At 39.1% G+C, this 21,316-nt stretch overlaps 1 protein-coding gene across 1 annotated transcript in view; it reads right to left on the reverse strand.

The window, feature by feature from the left end:
- Positions 1-21,316, reverse strand: part of IFTAP (intraflagellar transport associated protein) — a 66,060-nt gene that overhangs the window by 7,365 nt on the left and 37,379 nt on the right. The window contains exons 3-6 of the mRNA XM_081798300.1: positions 19,320-19,477; positions 17,642-17,713; positions 16,188-16,254; positions 4,183-4,322 (exon numbers count right to left, since the gene is read on the reverse strand). Of these exons, the coding sequence (XP_081654426.1) occupies positions 4,183-4,322; positions 16,188-16,254; positions 17,642-17,713; positions 19,320-19,477 (437 nt within the window). The remainder of the gene's footprint in view (positions 1-4,182; positions 4,323-16,187; positions 16,255-17,641; positions 17,714-19,319; positions 19,478-21,316) is intronic.

The raw sequence follows: 21,316 nt of genomic DNA on the forward strand, positions 1-21,316 counted from the left end.
GTTAGCCTGGTGATGGGTATTGAGGAGGGCACGTTCTGCATGGACCACTGGGTGTTATGCACAAACAATGAATCATGGAACACTACATCTAAAATTAATGATGTAATGTATGGGGATTAACATAACAATAAAAAAAATTAAAAAAAAAAAGAAAGAAAGTGGATCCAAGTTTGTAAGTGGGAAGAGGTTTAGCATGGAATCTTGAGCAACACCAGTGGATGGAGAGAAAACCCCAAAGGCAGGGAAAGAACAAACAGAGAAACACACAAAGAATCTGAGCAGAGCAGTAAAATGAGAACCAGTGGACCATGAGGGTCAGGCAGAGTAGAGCGATCCATTAAAATAAAGACTGGAGGGGAGCCTGGGTGGCTCCATCGGTGAAGCGTCCGATGCTTGCGTCCGATGATTTCAGCTCAAGTCGTGATCTCAGGGTCATGAGATCGAGCCCCATATAGGGTTCCGCGCTGAGCGTTGGGCCTGCTCAAGATTCTCTCTCTCCCTCTCCCTCTGTCCCTCCCTTCACTCTCTCTCTCTCAAACAAAAACAAAAACAAAACTGGAAAGTGTCCACTGGGATCTGACAGTTACAGAGTAACTGGTACCTTTATTCTGAATACATCCAGGCAGGTGACCAGAGCCAAGGATGTTCTGCAGTATGCTGAATGAGGAATGAGGGGAAAGGAAGCAGAACCAACTAGTAGAGTCAAGTCTAATAGTTTCTGAAGTCTAGATGAGAACAGAGGGAGAAGAATAGACAGTAGCCCAAGAGGGCCTGAGGTAAAGAGAAGGCTGTTTTTCCTTTCCTTTTGTTTTACTCCATTTCATTAAGGATGGGAGAGACTTGAACATGCTTACATGTTGAGGAGAATGAACCAATAGAGAGGAAAAGAGAGAAAGAACCTGACCGTGTTTTCATATCAGAAAAACACTCTCAGTGGGTAACGAGGTGTTTCGTTTATTTATCTGTTCATTCAATATTTATTGCACGTCCACCATATGCATATAGCACTGAACTCGGCACTAGTTCCTACTGTGTTTGCTTTTTAATTAAGTGAGCTCATGAAGACACACATCAGTGAATTCAGGGTCCTCCAAGACAAGGGCCACATATGTAATCCAAAGTAGATGTACACTGCAATTCAGAAAACATCACTATGATTCTTCAAAATGGCACCTTTTAAAATACAGTAAAGTTGCAATTCTATTTAGGTATTTTGGCTCTTGGCTACAGCAGCACATGCTGGGAGTTCTCTTCCTTCGGGTTAGGTTCATTTCAGGGTTCTAAGCTATACGACTCCAAGGCTTTGGGATTACAAACTGAAATTCTGATTTATTTCAAAGAGAAGAATTTGTGCAACGGAAAACCAAATCCCCTGCTACTAAAAAGAAAACAGCTGTGAATTAAGTTATTAACGTGTTATTTTTGCCTACGGAGCTGAGAGAAATATGTGGATTTGAGGGGTCTCATTTCAAATCTAATTGAAATCTTTTCATGGCCCCTCAGGGAATAGAATTTGCACACTGTTAGAAAATGGCTAGTTTCCTTAAAATTGTTCATGTGACTTATTCAAAGAGAGACCCTGTTACCAGAGAAATCATTTTCATTCATAGTATGACACAGGCAAATTAAAGAAAACAGAACTAATGCTCAAATCAATAAGAGCAGCATTTAGCTGTAGGCTATCTTACAAAGTAATATAGTAAATAAACCATCTTTATAGGTGAAATAATTTAGAGTCCCATTACGAAATGGAAAATCAGGAGATCTCCCACTGAAATACCACAAAATTTCTTCTATGGTTTGTGGTTGGGGGAAAGGGATGGGAGGAAGAACACACAATTTTTCATCTTCCTAATGTAGATTCTTTTTGCTCTATAAAACTGTCACAAAATTCATCAAGACAGAATTACTAAGGCAAGAAGTTATTCACAAACGGGAAAATGGAAGGTTCTTGGAAAATGTTTGACTCTAAGGGGGAGATGCACATATATAAAACCCCAGTGACAAAATTAGGAAAAAAGTTAAATTGGTCTAATCTGTATCAGGAAGTCATAGCCTCTTCCTAGGCAATTAAGAGGAGGTCAAGACATCCAGGATACGTTTTCATCTTCGAGACTGATATCACAGAAAGCAGCCACCATATCTAGCCCAAAATTGCCCATTGGTTGGTCCTTACAGGACATATTTGCTAGAAATTGATTATTATGATCTTTTACTGGCAGTGAGTGCTTTAAAATAAGATTGATACTGTTAAACCAAGGCGTAGTTGGTATAGTATTAGGATTCTAGACAGTTCTGAGAAGTTTCTCTAACAAATTGTGGTCAGAAATAAAAATCCCAACCAAGATATTCTAGGTATTCGAAAAACAGCAAAAGTTCTTCATCTATGTTTCCTAAGTTTGCCAACACTAAATTTGTTCATATCATTTTGATTCCAACATTTAAAAAATGTTCACATTTTCTGGGAAGAAATTGATATTTCTTTTAAAGATACAATCATATCCAAGGTTTTAACCTGCATTTTTACTGGCTACTTGATGGATTCTAGGAATCATTTAGTTTTTTTTTAACCCATCAACGGAAACGATTTTATAACAATTCCTATAATGGCACTAGGTGCCATGACCACTGGCTGGTCCAGCAATTTGTATGGTCACAATGGAAGTCATGAGCATGAACAAGTCTTTAAAAGAAACTGATTCCTGCTAGAAATAACACTGCAATTTTAGTTTCTTATTACTCAGAGAAAGCAATCTGTAATTCAAAGAGCACATTGAAGAGTGGCTGTCCCTACCAGTTTATTTGGTAACCAATTCAGGGGTTTAATATAAGCCTGCAAGCCTCCTAGACACATTTCTGTGATGTCTGGAAACAAAAGTTCTAGGAGAAAGGGGCAATTTAAAATTGAAACGTATGGATTGCCTTTGACTGAACGACTGCTTCCGTAACAGAGTATCTTTAAGCGACAAGACTGGTAGTACCCAAATGATCAAACAAGCAATCCCTAGGGGGTTTATTAGGAAGCAATAATAAAGAGCCCTTCACCACTTCTTGTACCTGATACGCTTTTAATGTTGGGAGTAAACAGGGTGATCAAAGTCACTACCCAACACCACCAGCAGCCTTGGTTAGCGTGCGTCTGTGACTTTCTACATGTGCCGCTGGGACAGCGCAGGCATGGCAGAGATTCCGTGCCCCCTGATTGTGAAGCGCTTGGCTAGATGACACTTCCCAGCACCCCCGGTGGCTGGACAGGGACATGTGACTAAGTGGTCACCAGCGGAATGTGAGCCGTGGGGAAACATGCCGCTCCCACGCTCTTCTCCATTTCTCTGGGAGAAGGTCTGGGAGAAGGATCATTAGGACGGTGACCTGAGCTGGAACTTTCACAGGAGGACAATGTCCTGAGGCACAGTGGAGATCCAGAGAGAAGGAACCTGGGCCCCTGATGACCCCAGGAACAGAGCAAATGCTCACTTTAAAGGCTTTCCATAGGGCGCCTGGATGGCTCAGTCGGTTAAGAATCTGATTTTGGCTCAAGCCCTGATGTCAGGGTCCTGGAACTGAGCCCCATGTCGGGCTCCCACTCAGCGGGGAGTCTGCTGCTCCCTCTGCCTCTGCCCCTCCTCCACTCCCTGCTTATGTGTGTGTGCTCTCTCTCTCTCTCTCTCACTCTCTCTCTCAAATAAATAAATAAAATCTTTAAAAAAAAAAGAGGCTTTCCATAGACCGTTACATGAGAGAAATAAAGTTCTATCTCCTTTCAGCCACTGACTTACTGTTGGGATTCTCTACGGCAACAGCTTGGCCTTACCTTAACCAATACAAGATGTTTATAGGACCTTGGAAGCAAGAGGAAAAAGAAAATGGCCAGTCCAGACAAAAAGAGAGAATCTATTGCATAGTCCCCAGATGACACTGTCCTGTAGCATGGCATACATCATGAAACAAAAATAGTTTCCACGTAAAAACATAACTGCTCTCCATGATTAAAAAGAAATCTACACATTAGAGATAAACGGCAGTCAGAGGGACTCAATTAAGCAACATGAATTCTAAATTTTCCCAAAGCTAAGAAAAAACAAAACAAAACAAAACACAAGGATATAGCAGCCTTTCTCTGAAAGGACAAGTTACAAAATCAAGGCAATTTCAAAACTGACTGAACTCCCTATGGAGTACCTCTTCCGTTTGTTTGTCTGCTCCTCTCACAGCAGGCCCCAGCTTGAACCCACGGGCGAAGGGCTGGGCCACAGAAGGAATGTAAGAAGGGACACGCGTACAGACGTCCTCCTCCACTTCACCTGGAAGCAGCAGCGAATCTGTTGGGTACAAAATATTTCACTTGATCCTTTCACCAAGTTCACAATTGACCTAAATCACCTAAAAGCCTACAATAGTCAAAAGAGTGAAGTGAAAATGCTCAAGGAAAGTAGGTTTGTTCAACAATGCCTGTCCTCATTTGGGGATTTACCCAAGGGATTCCCTTTTCCATAAAATAGAAGTCAGTGGTGCATTTATTTTTATCTTATTGTCTCAAGGTCACATTCCATCCAAAAGGTCTGGGAGAAGGATCATTTAGGGACTGACTTGATCATGCCTCTCACCCCCAACCCAATTTCTACCTCTGTAGGAAAATAAGGCAAGATGCTACCTTTGTCTCATTTTCCCATATTTTCTGGAGGGATGGAGAGAAAGGAAATGAAGTGCTGAATTCATCCTGTAACACTACGGCAACATTTCAAAATATATATATATTAAAAAACAGTGACGCCAGAAGGAAAGAACTTTAACTTTCAGCAGAAAAATGAAGCACTCTGTCATATGCAGAATTCATGGTCTGATGTTCGACGCTGCAAACAACAACTTGTTTCTAGCTTGTTTAGCACCATGACAAGAATTCATGGTTTTCTGATCCGTCTATTGTAAATGGATCTGTTGCCTTATTTTTGCATGTGTGACAGAACACGGGGACATCACCATGAGATCTTCCACAGCTTTCTTTAAGGGGGACAAAAAATAAAAACAAACAGAAGCACAACAGGCTTCCTCATCAGTCCAAGCTTTCACAGGACCAGAAGGGTGGCTGGAGCTACCCAGTAACTTGCAGCTGGCTCAGGATGATGCTGCTTGCTCCTCAATGATGATCCTAATGAAGACACTAATTAAGTTCTCAGTGGAAGTAATTAATTAACAACAGGCCTGCCTTGGCTGTTGCCAATAGCAGCATGTATAGGGAGATAATTAAGCAGGTATTGATATTCAAAAACTGAAACTTACTTGAAATATGTCTCTCACCACTGCAGATAACACCATCACAAAACACGTTAATTACGGGCGCTTGGGTGGCTCAGTCGGTTAAGCGACTGCCTTCGGCTCAGGTCATGATCCTGGAGTCCCGGGATCGAGTCCCGCATCGGGCTCCCTGCTCGGCAGGGAGTCTGCTTCTCCCTCTGACCCTCCCGACCCTCCCCCCTCTCATGTGCTCTCTCTCTCTCAAATAAATAAATAAAAATCTTTAAAAAAAAAAAAAACACGTTAATTACAAAATTCTTAGGACTCCAGCAACAGAACAGAGTCAGCCTAGAAACTGAACCTGTGTGTGGGTAGGGGTATCGTGAAGAAGATACTTCTACTATGATTAATTACTGGAACCTTAAGATAGGACCTAATTAGCAGAAATAAAAACAATAGTCAACACTTACATGAGCTGACGTTTTATAGGCATCAATTCAGCTCATCCTCCCAACAGTGCTATTACATACTGTTTCACAGGCAAAGAGCTCTAAGCAAGGAGAGTAAGCTCATTCAAGGGGCCACAGCTAGAAAGTGTCAGAGCTGGGAAGTCTGTCAGCGGAGCCCATATCTGCCCACAACGTCATACCATGAACTTCTTTTAAACAAGCGGTTTCATTACATAACTTATTGAAGTTTATCAGATTATACAACCAAACTCAGAGCCAAGAAATGTCACTACTATCGCACATTAGCATGGTTAGTCAGTATTAAGTACGCTTAAACATTTTATACCCAGAGAAGTAATTTTTTTTAAAACTCAGTAAGGTTGATGGAAAGATTGGCTTTCTAACATATCTACTCATGAGCTCAAATCCACCTCCCTCATTGAGCTCCCTGGTGTAACTAACTGGGACTGATACAAGCCTGGTCAGGGGCCTGCCAACGACAAAAACAAGAAGAGAAAAGTTCAGGCCTCTTCATGGGAAAGCCTGTACCTATGAGATCACTGGCTGCCAGCTCAAACATCAGTTCAAATGTGAATCAAAATCAATTTTGCTTTCAGAGCTATTTAAAATCTGATTGACAATATTATGCAGCGAGGAGGACAACTCTCTTATTCCTATGCTGAAACTCTTTGGCTCCCTGATATGTTTGCAGAGAAGGCAGGATTTTCAACAAAAATTGTTTCTTTCATAAAGATTTTACTGCCATGGAAACAATTCCCTCAAAACAATAAGATTCAGTTTCCTCCACACCTTAAATTCTTGTCATTTGTTTCTTCAGTGTAAAAGCAAAATGCACAAATGCATATTCACTGATGCCTAACGCAGCACCTGACACATAGCAAATTCTCAACAAATACTTGAGACGGGAAATGATTTCCCCACATCTCACCTTTTAAACTTCACAGTAAGTATCAAGGGTCTACCTACCAACAGGACATTGTAGATGAAGTAAACTAAATATAGTCCTTACCCTCAAACACTAAAGTCTGTTCCAGGGGTAAGATTTTCACACATAAAATTAACCCAAGAATAATCAAGAATAAAATTGAACAGCTTTAGCCCTAAAGAGGACAGATTTATAAAAGAGTGAAACTAATATGAACAGGAATAGTCTGGTAAGGCATATTTTATGAAGAAGGCTACCTTATCTTTCAGCCATTCTAAAATCATATGTAGGTTATTTATATACTCACATTCTCTCAGAGAGAAAAATGATTGTATTCATTGATGGGGGGGGATGGAATTTCTGAAATTCTCTGTAAAATTCTCCAAAACTGAAATGCTTTATGAAACTTCATCTGATCTTATTAATTGTTGTTTCTGAAACAACCAAAGGCCTTGTTTCCATCTTAACTAAATACCGCTATCTTGGCTGATGTGCGATGCAGAGTCAAGGCATCCTCAAAAGTGAATCTTCATGTTGGATGGCAAGACTGGTTGAAAACATTCCAATCTCTTCTTTCTCAACTACATGATAAGAATTTCAACATTTACAAACTATGTATTTATGCCATTTGTCTTTCCGTATTAAGTCAATGATCACAAGTCAAAGGCTATAATCAGATAATCTAATATAACATTAAAAAGTAAGCAATCTACCTGACATCTCATAATTTAGATAGCAATATTTAATCTGCCTGGCATATTTATAAAAAATTAACCAATCTGTTCCTTTGTTGTCATGTTGAAATGGCCAAAATTTCCTGAAATTTTGGGCCCTCCCCAAGACCAAAAAGAATATAGATAAGAACTGCTTTAGTAATAAGACCTCTTCAGGGCGCCTGGGTGGCTCAGTTGGTTAAGCGACTGCGTTCGGCTCAGGTCATGATCCTGGAGTCCCGGGATCGAGTCCCACATCGGGCTCCCTGCTCAGCAGGGGGTCTGCTTCTCCCTCTAACCCTCTTCCCTCTCGTGCTCTCTGTCTCTCATTCTCTCTCTCAAATAAGTAAATAAAATCTTTAAAAAAAAAAAGTAATAAGGCCTCTTCAGCACATAGTTTTCTGCTATGATAGTCCATCTCACTGGTTCTTGTTTGTAAAAATTTTTGAAGACCCCCAAAGAGCTTTTGTTTATTTGGGTTATATCAATCAATATTCATCATATTAGAAATTAAAACTAACAAATTTGCAAATATTTAATTATTGAATCATTGACAATAATACCATTATATATTAAAATAAGTATTTTTATGAAAAATCTTTTCCAAAAACAGAAAATAGTGGGGAAGAAATACTGTTTTACATTTTAAAATTTTTGTAAATGTCTTCCTTAAGAGAAAAAAAGCTAGGTTTTACATTTGCTTCTGCATTCAATTTTGGAATATGCTGTTTTAGTTGAAGTAAATGAAGAAAATCTAGTCTCACACAGAAATGCAGTTGGAAAAGAGAGGAGTACTTTAATAGTCTTTTTATATAATTGTGGATATTTTTCTTGATACTATACCAGATCTTGACAAATGACAAAGTTTTTAAAAATAGTTTCAATGTGCAACCTGAAGCCGTTTCAGTGAATTTTTCATACTGTTACATTAAAATTCATTGGTCTATCTTACACATAGAATGGATCTTTCTCCTATGCATAATTTTGTAACATCATAAATTGGTCATTTGGAAAATACTGGTTCACTGTTTTACGTAGCTCTTCCAAATGTTGACACATTTCATTATACAGTATAAAGATCACATTAGTTAACATCACCAATTTTATCAGAAAAGTCATTAAATATTGGGAAGCTGTCAAGCTCACAGGACTGGATACAAGTTTTCCAAAAATGAATTTTCACTTGATCCACTGCCAATTTTATCATTGGCAATGAACACTACCAGTGTTTCTCTTGAAGAGACAGGCTTACTTGATTCATTCTGAGAACTACAGTTTGTCAGTCATTCTTTTAAGTAAAGATGTTATTCCATGAAAGTAAGGGGGGGAAAAAAACTAGTTCAGCATACCACTCAATCACATAAGTGTTTTTCCATGACATAACCACTGTATTTCAGAATGCCCCAGAAGTGCTTTGTGCATACTTAGGATTTCAGCACAGAAAACATTAAAAAAGGTGTACTCAAGAATCAAGATTTAATAAGATTAATAATTTCTACCATTTCATCAAAAACGTTTTCAATGGAAAACAGCACTCATTTTTTTTTTAAAGATTTTATTGATTTGTTTGAGAGAGAGGGAACCAGTGAGGGGAGGGGCCGAGGGAGAGGGAGAAACACACTCCCTGCTGAGCACAGAGCCCAGCATGGGACTCTATCCTAGGACCCTGAGGATCATGACTGGAGCCAAAGTCAGATGCTTAACCAACTGAGACACCCAGGCGCCCCTCTAGCATTCATTCTAATTACAAATTCATGACAGTGAAGATTACAATGACTACTAGTACAGTTCTGTGCCACTACCTTGATTTGCACTAAGCCACCAGCATTTTTACCCACATCGCTTTTGCTACATCAGTACAAACATCAACACATTTGACCTCCAGACCTTGGGGTTTCCCTAGGAGTCCCTAGACCACATCCCCAGGAGTCTGCTGGTCTACCTAATATCAGTCTAACCCTCCCACCAAAAACAATAGTAAAGCTGGATGAGTTACCAAAAAATCAACTATTTAAAGGCATTGGTGAGCTACCAGGGCAGCCCAGGACTTGAGCAGCCAAGATCCCAGAGAGATAGAAAGTACTGAGAAGTGAGTCCAAAAGTCTAAGATGCTTTTCAACTCATGGCATCTACTGTTTTACAAGGAGAAGCTGAGAAGCCGAAATGCAAAGATGAGAGAAGCTAAGAGGCTGAGAAGCTTAGCAGAATTACCAACAGAATCAGAGTGCTATGAAGACAAAAATTAGAGTTCAGGGCCTCCAAGAAGGCGATGCTATGATTTACCCTGAAGGGCTACACACTAGGAATAAGCAAGAACTAGAAGTAGAGCAGCCCCCACAAGGCCTTAAACCCAGACCGAAATCAGCCCAACCCCAGATTGGATGAAGGTGATCTGTTACTACTCTAACTGCTAGCAAAATGTTGAAGAAAAGCTATGCTAGAAAAAGATAATATCATCCAGACCCTACATATTTTATATGCCATGTTCAGCATTTAAACAAAAATTACCAGGTATACAAAGACATGAAATCAAAAGGAAAATGAATAATATAAATGGACCCACAGGAGACCCCAGGTATTAGCATTATAAGACATGAACTTTAGGGACACCTGGGTGGCTCAGTCAGTTAAGCGTCTGCCTTTGGCTCAGGGTCTTGGAATCGAGTCCTACATTGGGCTCCCTGCTCAGCAAGGAACCTGCTTCTCCCTCTGCCTGCCACACCCCCTGCTTGTGCTCTCTCTCTCTCTTTCTCTGGCAAATAAATAAATAAAATCTTTAAAAAAAAAAGACATGAACTTTAAAATAACTGATTAATATGCTCCCCCCAAAAATACATCCAAAATGGAGAATTTCAGCACAGAACTGAAATCTCTCAGAACAGATATTCCAGATCTCTTTTAAAAGTTAAAATAACTGAGGGGCACCTGGGTGGCTCAGTACATTAGATGCCAGAGTCTTGATTTCAGCTCAGGTCACAATCTCAGGGTCATGAGATCGAGCCCCACATTGGGCTCTGCACTCAGCAGGGAGTCTGCTTAGGATTCTCTCCCTCTCCATCTGCCCCTCCCTGCCCCCATTCTGTCTCTCAAAAAAAAAAAAAAGCTAAAATAACTGAAATATTGATGGCTGTAACAGAAGACAGACACAATTCAAAAAAGAATTAGCGAACTAGAATATAGATGGTAGACAATATTCTTTTTTTTAAGATTTTATTTATTTATTTGAGAGAAAGAGTGCTTACAAGTGGGGGGGGAGGGGCAGAGGGAGATAGAGAGAAGCAGACTTCTCCCTGAGCAGGGAGCCGGCCACGAAGCTCTATCCCAGGACCCTGAGATCATGACCTCACCCGAAGGTAGATGGTTAATTGAGTGAGCCACCCAGGCACCCCAATGGTAGAACATTCTAACTGAGGCAAGAAAGGAAATTAAAGAGGATGGAAAATGCAGAAAAGAACATAAAAGATAGATATATAGGACATGGTGGAAAGGTCAAAGCACAAGTAATATTTGAAGAGACAATTGTTGAGAATTTCCCAATATGTATAAGAATCTCTATAAACCCCAAAGAAAATAAATTCAAATTAAATAATATCAAGGCATAGTGAAATTACTGGAAAAACAAAAGAGAAAATTATAAAAGCAGCCAAATGAGAGGAAAAATATGTTATCTTCGAAGGAGCAACAACCAGATTGACATCTGGTTTTCAACAATTAACACCAAAAATAAGAGAATATCATCTGTAAAATACTGAAAGAAAATAATTACAAACCTAGAATTCTCAACCGGCCAAAAATAGCAGGAAATGAAATAATACAATAATAGTTGATTAATCTAAAATAGGCAAGAAATGAGAGGGGGAAAAAGACATAAAACTGGCAGGACAGTAGAAAACAAAATTATAAGATACTAGGTTTAAAGCCAAATGTATCAGCAACTACCTTAAGTGTAAATGAACTAAATACTCCCAATAAAAGACAAAATTTTAGAATGTGTGTATAGATGCATATATATAAACCATATGCTGCTTTCAAGGGACACATTAACTAACACCTATTTTGAGAAAAAAATTGCACAATAAATAAAAATGGAAGTGCAAAAGGAGGAGAAGATAGAGAAGATGAAGGAAGACTTACTTCATTGGGTGAGGTTGACATTTGACAGTGATAATAAATCATATCCCTCTATCTTTAAGTATAGAAACAAAAGAGAAATATATCCAGAAGTCAGAAAGATGAGGATTAAAACATGAGCTTTACAACTAATAGAGCTGAATCTGAAAATAGAGCTTGTCCTGCAGTCACATTTGGGCTTCTTATGTATCAACCTTTCCTACAAGTCTAGACCTTGGGATCCCACCTGACAGAAAGTCCACACAGCTGACACCCGGATCCATCCAGGTGTAAGAACTGCTTCACATCACGAGAGCCCTTAAAGTTGGGCCTCAGAGAGTAATGCCTCCAGATGTCTGCCTAGAGATGGTTCCCAGCCTCAAGTGCACAGGAGAATCACCTGAGAAGCTTTAAAATGGACACACACCAGACTACTGAAAAAGAATCTGCAAAGGCAGAATCCAGATATCTAATTTCTTTTTTAAGTGATTCCACTGTGTCTCTAAGGTTGAAAACACTGAGTAAGGTTGGCATGAGCCCCATCTGAAGTGTGTCTACTATAAGAAAGATGGCACAAACACAGAGGAGAAGATATACATTTCCAAATAGCATGAACTCAAAAGAAGAAACAAAGGGGCTGATCCATAAATACATAGTTTCTGTTCTCAATCTCTCTAAGTAGATAAAGCCTTACATTTCCTTTGGGGAGAAAGAGATGGAGGATTTGGAAAGGGCAGACTTATCTTCCCAGTCCTGTGCTCTTCTCAGGAATGGAATGGAAGTTTCCTTGTACAACTGTGAGGATCGGGCAACAGGTTTGCCCTTGTGGTTGAGGTGGCTTTCAAGCTGGGCCTTCATAGATAGGTAAGTTTGCACATATAAAAATTGGAGGAATAGGAAAAAAAATTGGAGGAAGAGGGATAAAAGAACATTTGGAAGGAAGGATTTTTCTCTCTCAATGTTTTTAATGATCTTCTGGGCAATGAAAGAATGATTTTTTTTTTCAGTAGACTCCACACCCAGCGGGGGGCCCAACGCAGGGTTTGAACTCAAGACCCTGAGATCAAGACCTGAGCTGAATCAAGAGTTGGATTCTTTTTTTTTTTTTTAAAGATTTTTTTTTTTTTTTATTTGAGAGAGAGAGAATGAGAGAGAGCAAGCACATGAGAGGGGGGAGGGTCAGAGGGAGAAGCAAACTCCCTGCCGAGCAGGGAGCCCGATGCGGGACTCGATCCAGGGACTCCAGGATCATGACCTGAGCCGAAGGCAGTCGCTTAACCAACTGAGCCACCCAGGTGCCCCAAGAGTTGGATTCTTAACCGACTGAGCCACCCAGGTATCCCTGAAAGAATGATTTTTAACAGTACTAAGTATAAAGTAAACAAAATACCTAAACTATAAGTTGGCTGAAATATGTGTTTCTGAGCTCAGGACCTTCAGCTACTTATCCTTTAGATCTCAGGCTCTCAGAGACCTTTCTCTGATCTCATAGACAAATTTAAGTTCTCCTGCCATATGTGCTCATGAGATCTAGAACAATTTATAATCCTATATTAGTGCTTATCTGGTTAATGTCTGGTTAATGAATTCAATGAGGACAGAAGCTGGATCTGTTTATTCTTCATTAGATTCCAGGCTCCAGTCATAGTTGTTACACGTCTGTTGAATAAGAGTCCCAGGCCATTCATTGGCTGCAAAAAGCTGCTTAAAGTTGCAGATAAGGAAATAATTTTTTAAAAAAGAGGTGACTGATGCCTTTGTTAGAATTGGGAGTACTGGACAGCTTGAAAATGAAAATCAAATAAGGCTGCCAATCTTCACACAGGGGTCAGTTGCCTGTTCTCACCCAACACAATCAACCACAGCATAAGCACACCCACCACCAGTCAAGAGACCTGTATGAAACGGTATGATTCTGAGACTAAGACCTCAAAAGACTCTCTTCAGTCAATTGCACTCAGCCAGAGCACAGGCTTGGCCAACTAAGGGGAAAACATAAATAAAGACGACCAGATGTTTCTTCCTGCTCTAAGGACTCAGCATAATAACTAATACCTATTCCAAATAATAATTTTTCTGGATAAAAGTCTGGGGCCTGACAGTAACCATCAGGTTAACTAGCCTACCTTGAATTCAAAGGAGGAAAAAGTGGTTAACTTGATGTCAAATAAACACAAGGCACCAAACTTCACAGCAGATGTTACCCTCAGACAACTGCTCGATTCAGCTGCATGGGGTTGGCTCCTCTGAAAATTTGTCTCTGCCTGGGCCACCAAAATGATAAGCTGAATCCTGGGAAAGAATCATGCTCCTGAATCTTGGAGAATATTTATGAAAGCAAATAAGGTGAACAAATAAAATCAATGATAGAGAAACAATACGTGGCTCTCTTCCTTGTTGCCCTGGGCAAATCTGTTGCTTAAACAATAACAACAGGATCTAATCAGTAAACCTCTCAGCTGCCAAAATTATACAAGCAACTTGCCTATTTAAAATGTCACATTTCCCATCTGATACAAATATCTGCCGTCTGCTCACATTCCTACAGTGTAATACAAATTAGGCCCAAACTAAAATTCACCTTGGCACAAACTAATATTCTTTTCCTTTCAAATGACCCAGATCTTACATTATAAAAATTGTGAAGCTCTGGTGGTCTTTTTAGAAACTGGAATAGATCATTGAAGCCTGGGGTGCTTTCCAGCCTGGTCTGTCCACATTATTTTACACGTGGGATGGGCTTGACTAGCTCATTCAAGTCTACGGAGACCTGGTTCAGCCTCAGCAACCTCTTACACACAAATGCAACACTGCCTGTTATCTGATTGCTGGAAAAATCATAGTACTGAGATGTTTTTATGCTATTTTTTTAACTAAAGAAATAGACCTGGTAATAAAAAAAAAAAACACAACTTCACAACTTCAAAAAATATTTAAAGAAAACAATGTGAAAATAATGGAAAAGGTAAAAAGGTTAATTTGAAAGACCGATATAACCATAATCAGATTTGTTACCTATGTAGGTTTATGCCAGTATACAGACTTTCTCGATAATGGCAGGAAGCAAGAAATGTAAGCCATGAAAAAAATGTCCAACCCGTACACTTTTGTGCCTTCCTATAAAATTAAATTTATATTGCAAATGTACTACATGCAGACCAGAACCATTTGTCTCCAAGTGTCTTCCACAGACAACTATATCAGAATCCCCTGGGATAATGGTGAAAAATGCTGTCACCAAAGACCTTCTGAATTAGACTCTCTCTTAGGAATAGGATCCAGGAAGGGTGCCTGGGTGGCTAAGTCGTTAGGCGTCTGCCTTTGGCTCAGGTCCTGGGATCGAGCCCCGCATCGGGATCCCTGCTCAGCAGGAAGCCTGCTTCTCCCTCTCCCACTCCCCCTGCTTGTGTTCCCTCTCTTGCTGTGTCTCTCTCTGTCAAATAAATAAATAAAATCTTTAAAAAAAAAAAAGAATAGGACCCAGGAATCTGCATTTTCAATATCTCCTCTTCCCCCAAAATATTGTGCTTGCTCTACAAACCCGGCTTCCTGGTAAGTCCTTAGCTATCCCTTCTGATCCAATCGGACCCCCTAAGCTGCTCACATAGAGAAATTCAGAGCTGCCTGGGATTTTAAAGTTAAGAGAACCTCTCCCTGGAGCATGTGATTCCTTTAGATCTCTGATCTCACTTGAACCAAGTAAGTAAGGAAAAAATCCACGCAAAGTCTACTGGTTAATAGAGTGCATGAGAAACAATCCCTTCAATGGAGTACTGTGATGTTTGGAAGCCAAATAAAAATGTTAATTGCTTCCAATTACCAAAGCCTCTCAAATTCTGGCAACCAGAGAAGCCAGAGCCACCCCCAAATGGAGACAACATCCAGCACTGTCACTTTTTGTGATTATAAACAAATCACCTTCTCCAACAATCAGACCATCACCCATGTTTATGAATACCTAAAGACTGTAAACAACAATTCAACACCAGCAACCAAACCCGCAAGGGAAACAGCCCCTTCCCTAACATTCAGTATCAACATTGAGATATTCTTGCATATTAAATTAGGAATGACAATTTTCAAAACAAACAACTCTAATTTTGAACATATTTCAAAGGTCTTTTGAGCAACAAAGTATACCTATGTTTACACAGTAATGTTAAGCAGGAAAGGAAAAAGTCCTCATCTGCATAAACATCACTGGACTAGCATTAAGCCTTTCCCAGCCCAGCTCAATTGGAAAAATGCCCCAAAGAAACATTTACAATATGTCTTTAGTCTTAAGTGTTTGGCTTACATATTTAATAAATATTTATGAAAGTAAAAATTTTTATTTTATTTTTAATTTTATGATGAATTCTGCTATTTTTATGATCAATTGATATGTTATGTATCACTCAAAAATAACTCAATTTACATGGTGCTTCTAAGAAATAAGGGTTTGACTCAAATGGCTCTACTTGAGAAAATTATCCAAAATTCAACCATATGGGGATGTGGGGGAGGGCATCTTTATTTCATTTTAGACCAAAGACTTTACAACCTTCAACAGGCTTTGACCTTTCGGCTGAAATCTTTGTTACTGAAAAAGAAATTGCAGGACTGTAGTTTTCCCTAAGTCAGGGAAGGTGCAAGTAGGGCTTGCCAAAAAAAAAAAAAAAAAAGCTGTCTAAAGTCTTATTTGTAGTTTCTGGAAAGAGGTCAAGCAGTATAGAGAGGAAATAGAAAGCATACCCTTGCTCTTTTGGGGCTGAGTCTCTTCATCCACATCCAAATCTTCTAAATCTAGGAAATTGTCCACCTAGAAAAGGATTAACATCATTGTCATGTATATTAGACCTAATGAAAAACTGCAATCAAGAATCAATGAATCCACTTCCACAGCATTCAAAGTGAGCAACTGAATCCACTTTTCTAATTAACTTTTGAGTCCCAGCTAAAGGTCTTTGTGTTCACTGTGCTTTCCCAGAGACATCTGAAAGAAATGGTAAATTTGGAAGTTGGCCTGGATTTTGTAGGCACCATAGTAAGATCTCTATACTGAAAAGGGAAAGAACAGTCTGAGGAGTTTTTGAAAAGGGACTTTGTTCCCAGATTCTCTCCCAGGATATATACCACCACCGTGACAGTCCAAAACAGTGTCTCTGTTATTTGTTTTTTTTTATTGCTTTTGCTTCTCAAGCAAATGATGGTGGTAGGTCTGGCTATTACCATAATGGGCTTTTCACTCTAAAGAGTCAGAGAGAAGAAACTAAAGAAAGCAAAAGAGAAAGGTTCATTTGAAACAAAATCATCCTGCCCCAGGTAAATCACAAGAGAGGTGAGCAGGGCCAAAAATCAAGTGTTCTCTCTTACGAGCAAATAAAACCGAAAATTACTTCAAAGGTAAAAAGCAGAGCAAATGACCTTTACAGACACAATAGCAGCATTTCAATGAAAGACTATTCCACATAGAATACTGCTTTCCACAGCAAGCTGACAATGAGACATTTCAGATTAACAAAATGGTAACATTTCAGACACGAACTAATTCATCTCAGGTGAATATCAAAGAGTGTAAATAAGAAAATGATTTCACCACTGGCACAAAGGAGACCTCGTAGAGTAAAGGCATAATGTCGAAATGCCTTTTACGTTCATGACCTAAAACATGTTCACGACAAAATAACATAAAATTACAAATTTAGATCTCATAAGTGGAATTCAAAACATAGCCTGGGTCTTTCTTCCCCTAGCTCTACGTCCCAGACCATGGCTTTTATGTGTGAATTAAAAATGGTAGCTTCCATTGTTTGTTAAGTACATGACTGCAGTTCTTCCCTGGCATCCAAGTGACAGCAAAAATTTATCTTCCCCACGATGGTTTCAGTACTAAAGCTGTTATATTGTCATTTCTCTTAATGGAGATTGTTCAGGGGGACTAGAGTCATGTTTCTCTACTGAAGCACCCATTCATTTGCTAAGCTTTGAGGAAGAAAGATTGGAACCCAGCCAACCAAGCATGGCTTAAGATATTTAAACTCCAGTTTAAAAAAAAAAAAAAAATATATATATATATATATATGGACAAATTGGCTAAATTCTCCAATTTTGTATGACAGACAGCAAATGGGTCCTTTGGGATTTTTTTGCTTTGTTTTTACTTTTTTGTATTTTTTGCTATGGAAGAAAATTGAATCATGCCTTACCTTCACCTTTCCTGCCCGATTCAGATCACCTTGAAAGGAACTGCCAACTTTTTGGCCTTCATCTATCACTATCTGAAAAAAACAGTGGGGGCATCTTGATGAGAAAATGAAACTACCAAAAATAAAGGAGCTGATCTTGTAGCCCTTCAGGCAATAAAACTCCCCTTCCGGTTTTTGTTAATTAGCTATGCATGATGGACCAGATCCACTACGCCATAGTAGTGGTCAGGGAATAGTTTTCAGGTCTGACTTCTACTTGTGCCTCTAGACTCATCCACAGAATAACCTAGAGTAAATTAGTTAACCTCAGTTTTCTCATGTGTAAAATAGGAACACTCCCCACCTCATTACCCCACCTCCCATCCCATCCCAATGAACCTCTCAAGGACAAACCAGAGAATGCTAATACAACATTTTTAAGTTATTAGGAAACAATATCATTGACCATGCCTCTCCACATGCTGGTTAAAGACTCAGAAGAAAATATAATTCCAATTGCTAGTGATTGCCAGTAGAAAGTGAATCCTCTAGGGGGGAAAAAATGTTCTGGGGGTGCCTGGGTGGCTCAGTCGGTTAAGAGACTGCCTTCGGCTCAGGTCATGATCCCAGGGTCCTGGGATCGAGCCCCACATCAGGCTCCCTGCTCAGCAGAGAAGCTGCTTCTCCCTCTCCCTCTGCTGCTCCCCCTGCTTATGCTCTCTCTGTCAAATAAATAAATAAAATCTTAAAAATAAAAAAGTTCTGGTCCCATAATCATCCCATTGGAAGCAAGTTCTGGATTTAAAGAATTGTAGGCCTCTGCCATATATAAACATTTTCCTAACACAGAGACTTTTGTTCCCTCACATGAAACCACAATCTCATATACAACTTTGTCCACAATAACACAAGGAAGACATGATGAGCTAGAAAGTAGAAATTCAAATGTTGTAAAAAGTAGAACAGCTTCCCCTAGGGTTCCTTGAGAGTTAAAAACCATAGCTAAGGAGAATATGAATATTGTCTATTAAGTCTTAAAGATTAGGAAGAGTGCATCCAATATTTAATGACTAAATCTTGGAAAAAACAAGATAACAGATTTTACTTTAAGAGATGAATCCAGAGGAGATAAAAGAAACTCCCATTTTACACAGAAAACTACAAAAAGGAATTCTTTTGTCCCAAATAGAGGACAAGCTAAAATATGTAAATAATTTCAAGAATTTTTAGATGGCAGTTCCTTAAAGGAACTTAAAAACTTGCGGTTAACCAAGTTACCATCATAAATATTGGCTGCTGAAATCATGAAATGTAATGATGATTTTTGGGGTGCCTGGGTGGCTCAATCAGTTAAGCATCTGACTCGGTTTTGGCTCAGGTCATGATCGCATGGGTCCTGGGACGGGGCTCTGTATTGGGCTCCGCACTCAGTGGGAAGTCTGCCTCCCCCAACTCTCACACTCACACACTCTCTCTCTTTCTCAAATAAATAAATCTTAAAAAAAAAAAAAAAGAAAGAAAAAGAAATGTAGTGATGATTCTTAATAAAGTTTCCCAATGGCACTCCTTCTAGAATTAAGAGTCTGAGTTACTGATCCAATAATTGTCCAATGTTTCTTACATTTTTACAGTTTCTTTCTCTTTTTAATTCATAAAGAATGCTTTTTTCCCTGTTTCTATAAATGTCCTATGGTATTACCTGTTCCTCTTCTGAACATTGTGATGAAGTACGAAGAAAGATGGCTTTATTTCTAAGATGATGATCACTTGGTTCATTTTCACGAGGAAATTTTATTGAAGGAAATATGTTTTCTGAAGAATCGGTTTCAAATGTCCCTCTTTTGGCCACATTATCCTCTGAAATGATAAGTTACATATTAGAAAACATATGCCACACCCAGTCTAGTTTATTTTGCATTTCCTGAGAGTCTTCCAAATAACAACAACAACAAAAACTGCTCTTCAAAATCTACGAACTGAATGCTTGAGGTACTGAGCACTCTGAATTTTATAAAATTATTTCTAAAAATGCATAGAAAGATAACACTGTTTCATTCACTTTTCAACAAATACTTATTAAGTGCTTACTATATACCCAGCACTGTTCTCAGCCATTGCTAAAAGGTCAATAAAGTACAGTATTTGCAAAACTCTTAGACATTAACTATCTCATTTTTTTTCTAAATTTAAGGGGAGGTTTTCCTTATATGGAAGCAACATATGGGTGATTTTGGAAAATTTGTAAGAGAAAAAATTAAAATTAGAAAATCACTCACAATCCTACAAAACAGAAAAGCTGTAACAATTTTTTTCAATGGCTATTTTTCTCATATTTTATCTGTGCATCCATATACTTCTAAAAAGCAATGTTTGACCATTCTTGACAATTTAAAACTATAAACAATTTATACCTTTGTACTAAATCTATGCACATTCATGATTAACTTCTTAGGATAAGGAAAGCCTAAGATTAATCCTAAATTAAGAGGCTGAGAAGATAATGATAACATTATGCCATTAACAGAAATGTGGGGGATAAATTTGGATGAGAGATAATGAATTAAGCTTTGATCATGTTCATTTGAAGTGCCAGTAGAAACTGTGAGGGAAATGTCCCAGAGGCAGCTGCACATGTAGGCTAAAATGCAGGAGAGATATCGCAGCTATAGGTAAATATCTGGTAAAAATTACACTGGGATAATGGTTTAAGCCATAAAATTGCTTTCTATATTAGAATTAATAATTAGGGTTAACATTTATTGAGTGTCAGATACTCTTTTATGAGCATCTCATAAATCTCATTTAAAGCCCACAACAACCCTAGAGGTAGGTCCCATTTTACAGATGAAGAAACCAAGGCCTACAAAGAGATCGAGTAACTTGTTCAAAGGTACACAGCTGGTAAATAGCACAGTGGGGATTTGAACCCAGGCCTTCTGACTCAGAATCCACACTCCCAACCACAGTGCTATACCGCTTAGAGTAATATAGCAAATGAAGGCAACGCGTCCTTAGAGAACAGAAGAACGAAGCAGAAAAAAGAAAAAAAAAAAATCCCAGAAAAGAGACAAAGAAGAAAAGTTTACAATAGCACAAGAACCAAGGGTGCACAGTACATTCCAAAACCAGAAGTGACTTGCTGCAAATGACAATAGCAAATGCAGGAATCTATGTAGTGATCAACAGGAGAGTGATAAAGAGATTCAGAAGAGGCCAAGGGCAGAAATCAAGCAGAGTGGAGAACCTGTTCCATCCCCTCATGGTGCTCTGCCATGAAAAGGCTCCAGAGTCACAAGGACTGTCTGACCTGTGAGCTGTGACTGTCTGACTGTGACCTATGAGGCAGGTATCTAACTAAAGGGGTTACAAGACAGCCTAATCCAGCCCAGTGGCCATGCTTTGTTTCTCTTGAGCTATTAGTTGCATCAGAGTCAGTGAGCTTCTTTTTCACAGCCTGCTGCAACTCCAGAGTCCTTTCTTTGCTTCCTTCTACCCCGTCATTGGCAGAGTTAAGACTTGTAGGGGTATCTATAGGACATTAACACAGGACTACTGTTGGAGCACAGAGATAAGGTAACCTAGTCTATAACATGTTATTAATACCCAATAAGCCAGAGCGGGAAAATGCAAGTACTGTATCATTTTCTCTTTAAAAGGGTTGTATTAAGGGCGCCTGGGTGGCTCAGATGGTTAAGC

This window comes from Leptonychotes weddellii, chromosome 11 (assembly GCF_054177405.1).
Source record: "Leptonychotes weddellii isolate Sample4059 chromosome 11, ASM5417740v2, whole genome shotgun sequence".
In the NCBI taxonomy this organism is placed as follows: Eukaryota; Metazoa; Chordata; class Mammalia; order Carnivora; family Phocidae; genus Leptonychotes; species Leptonychotes weddellii.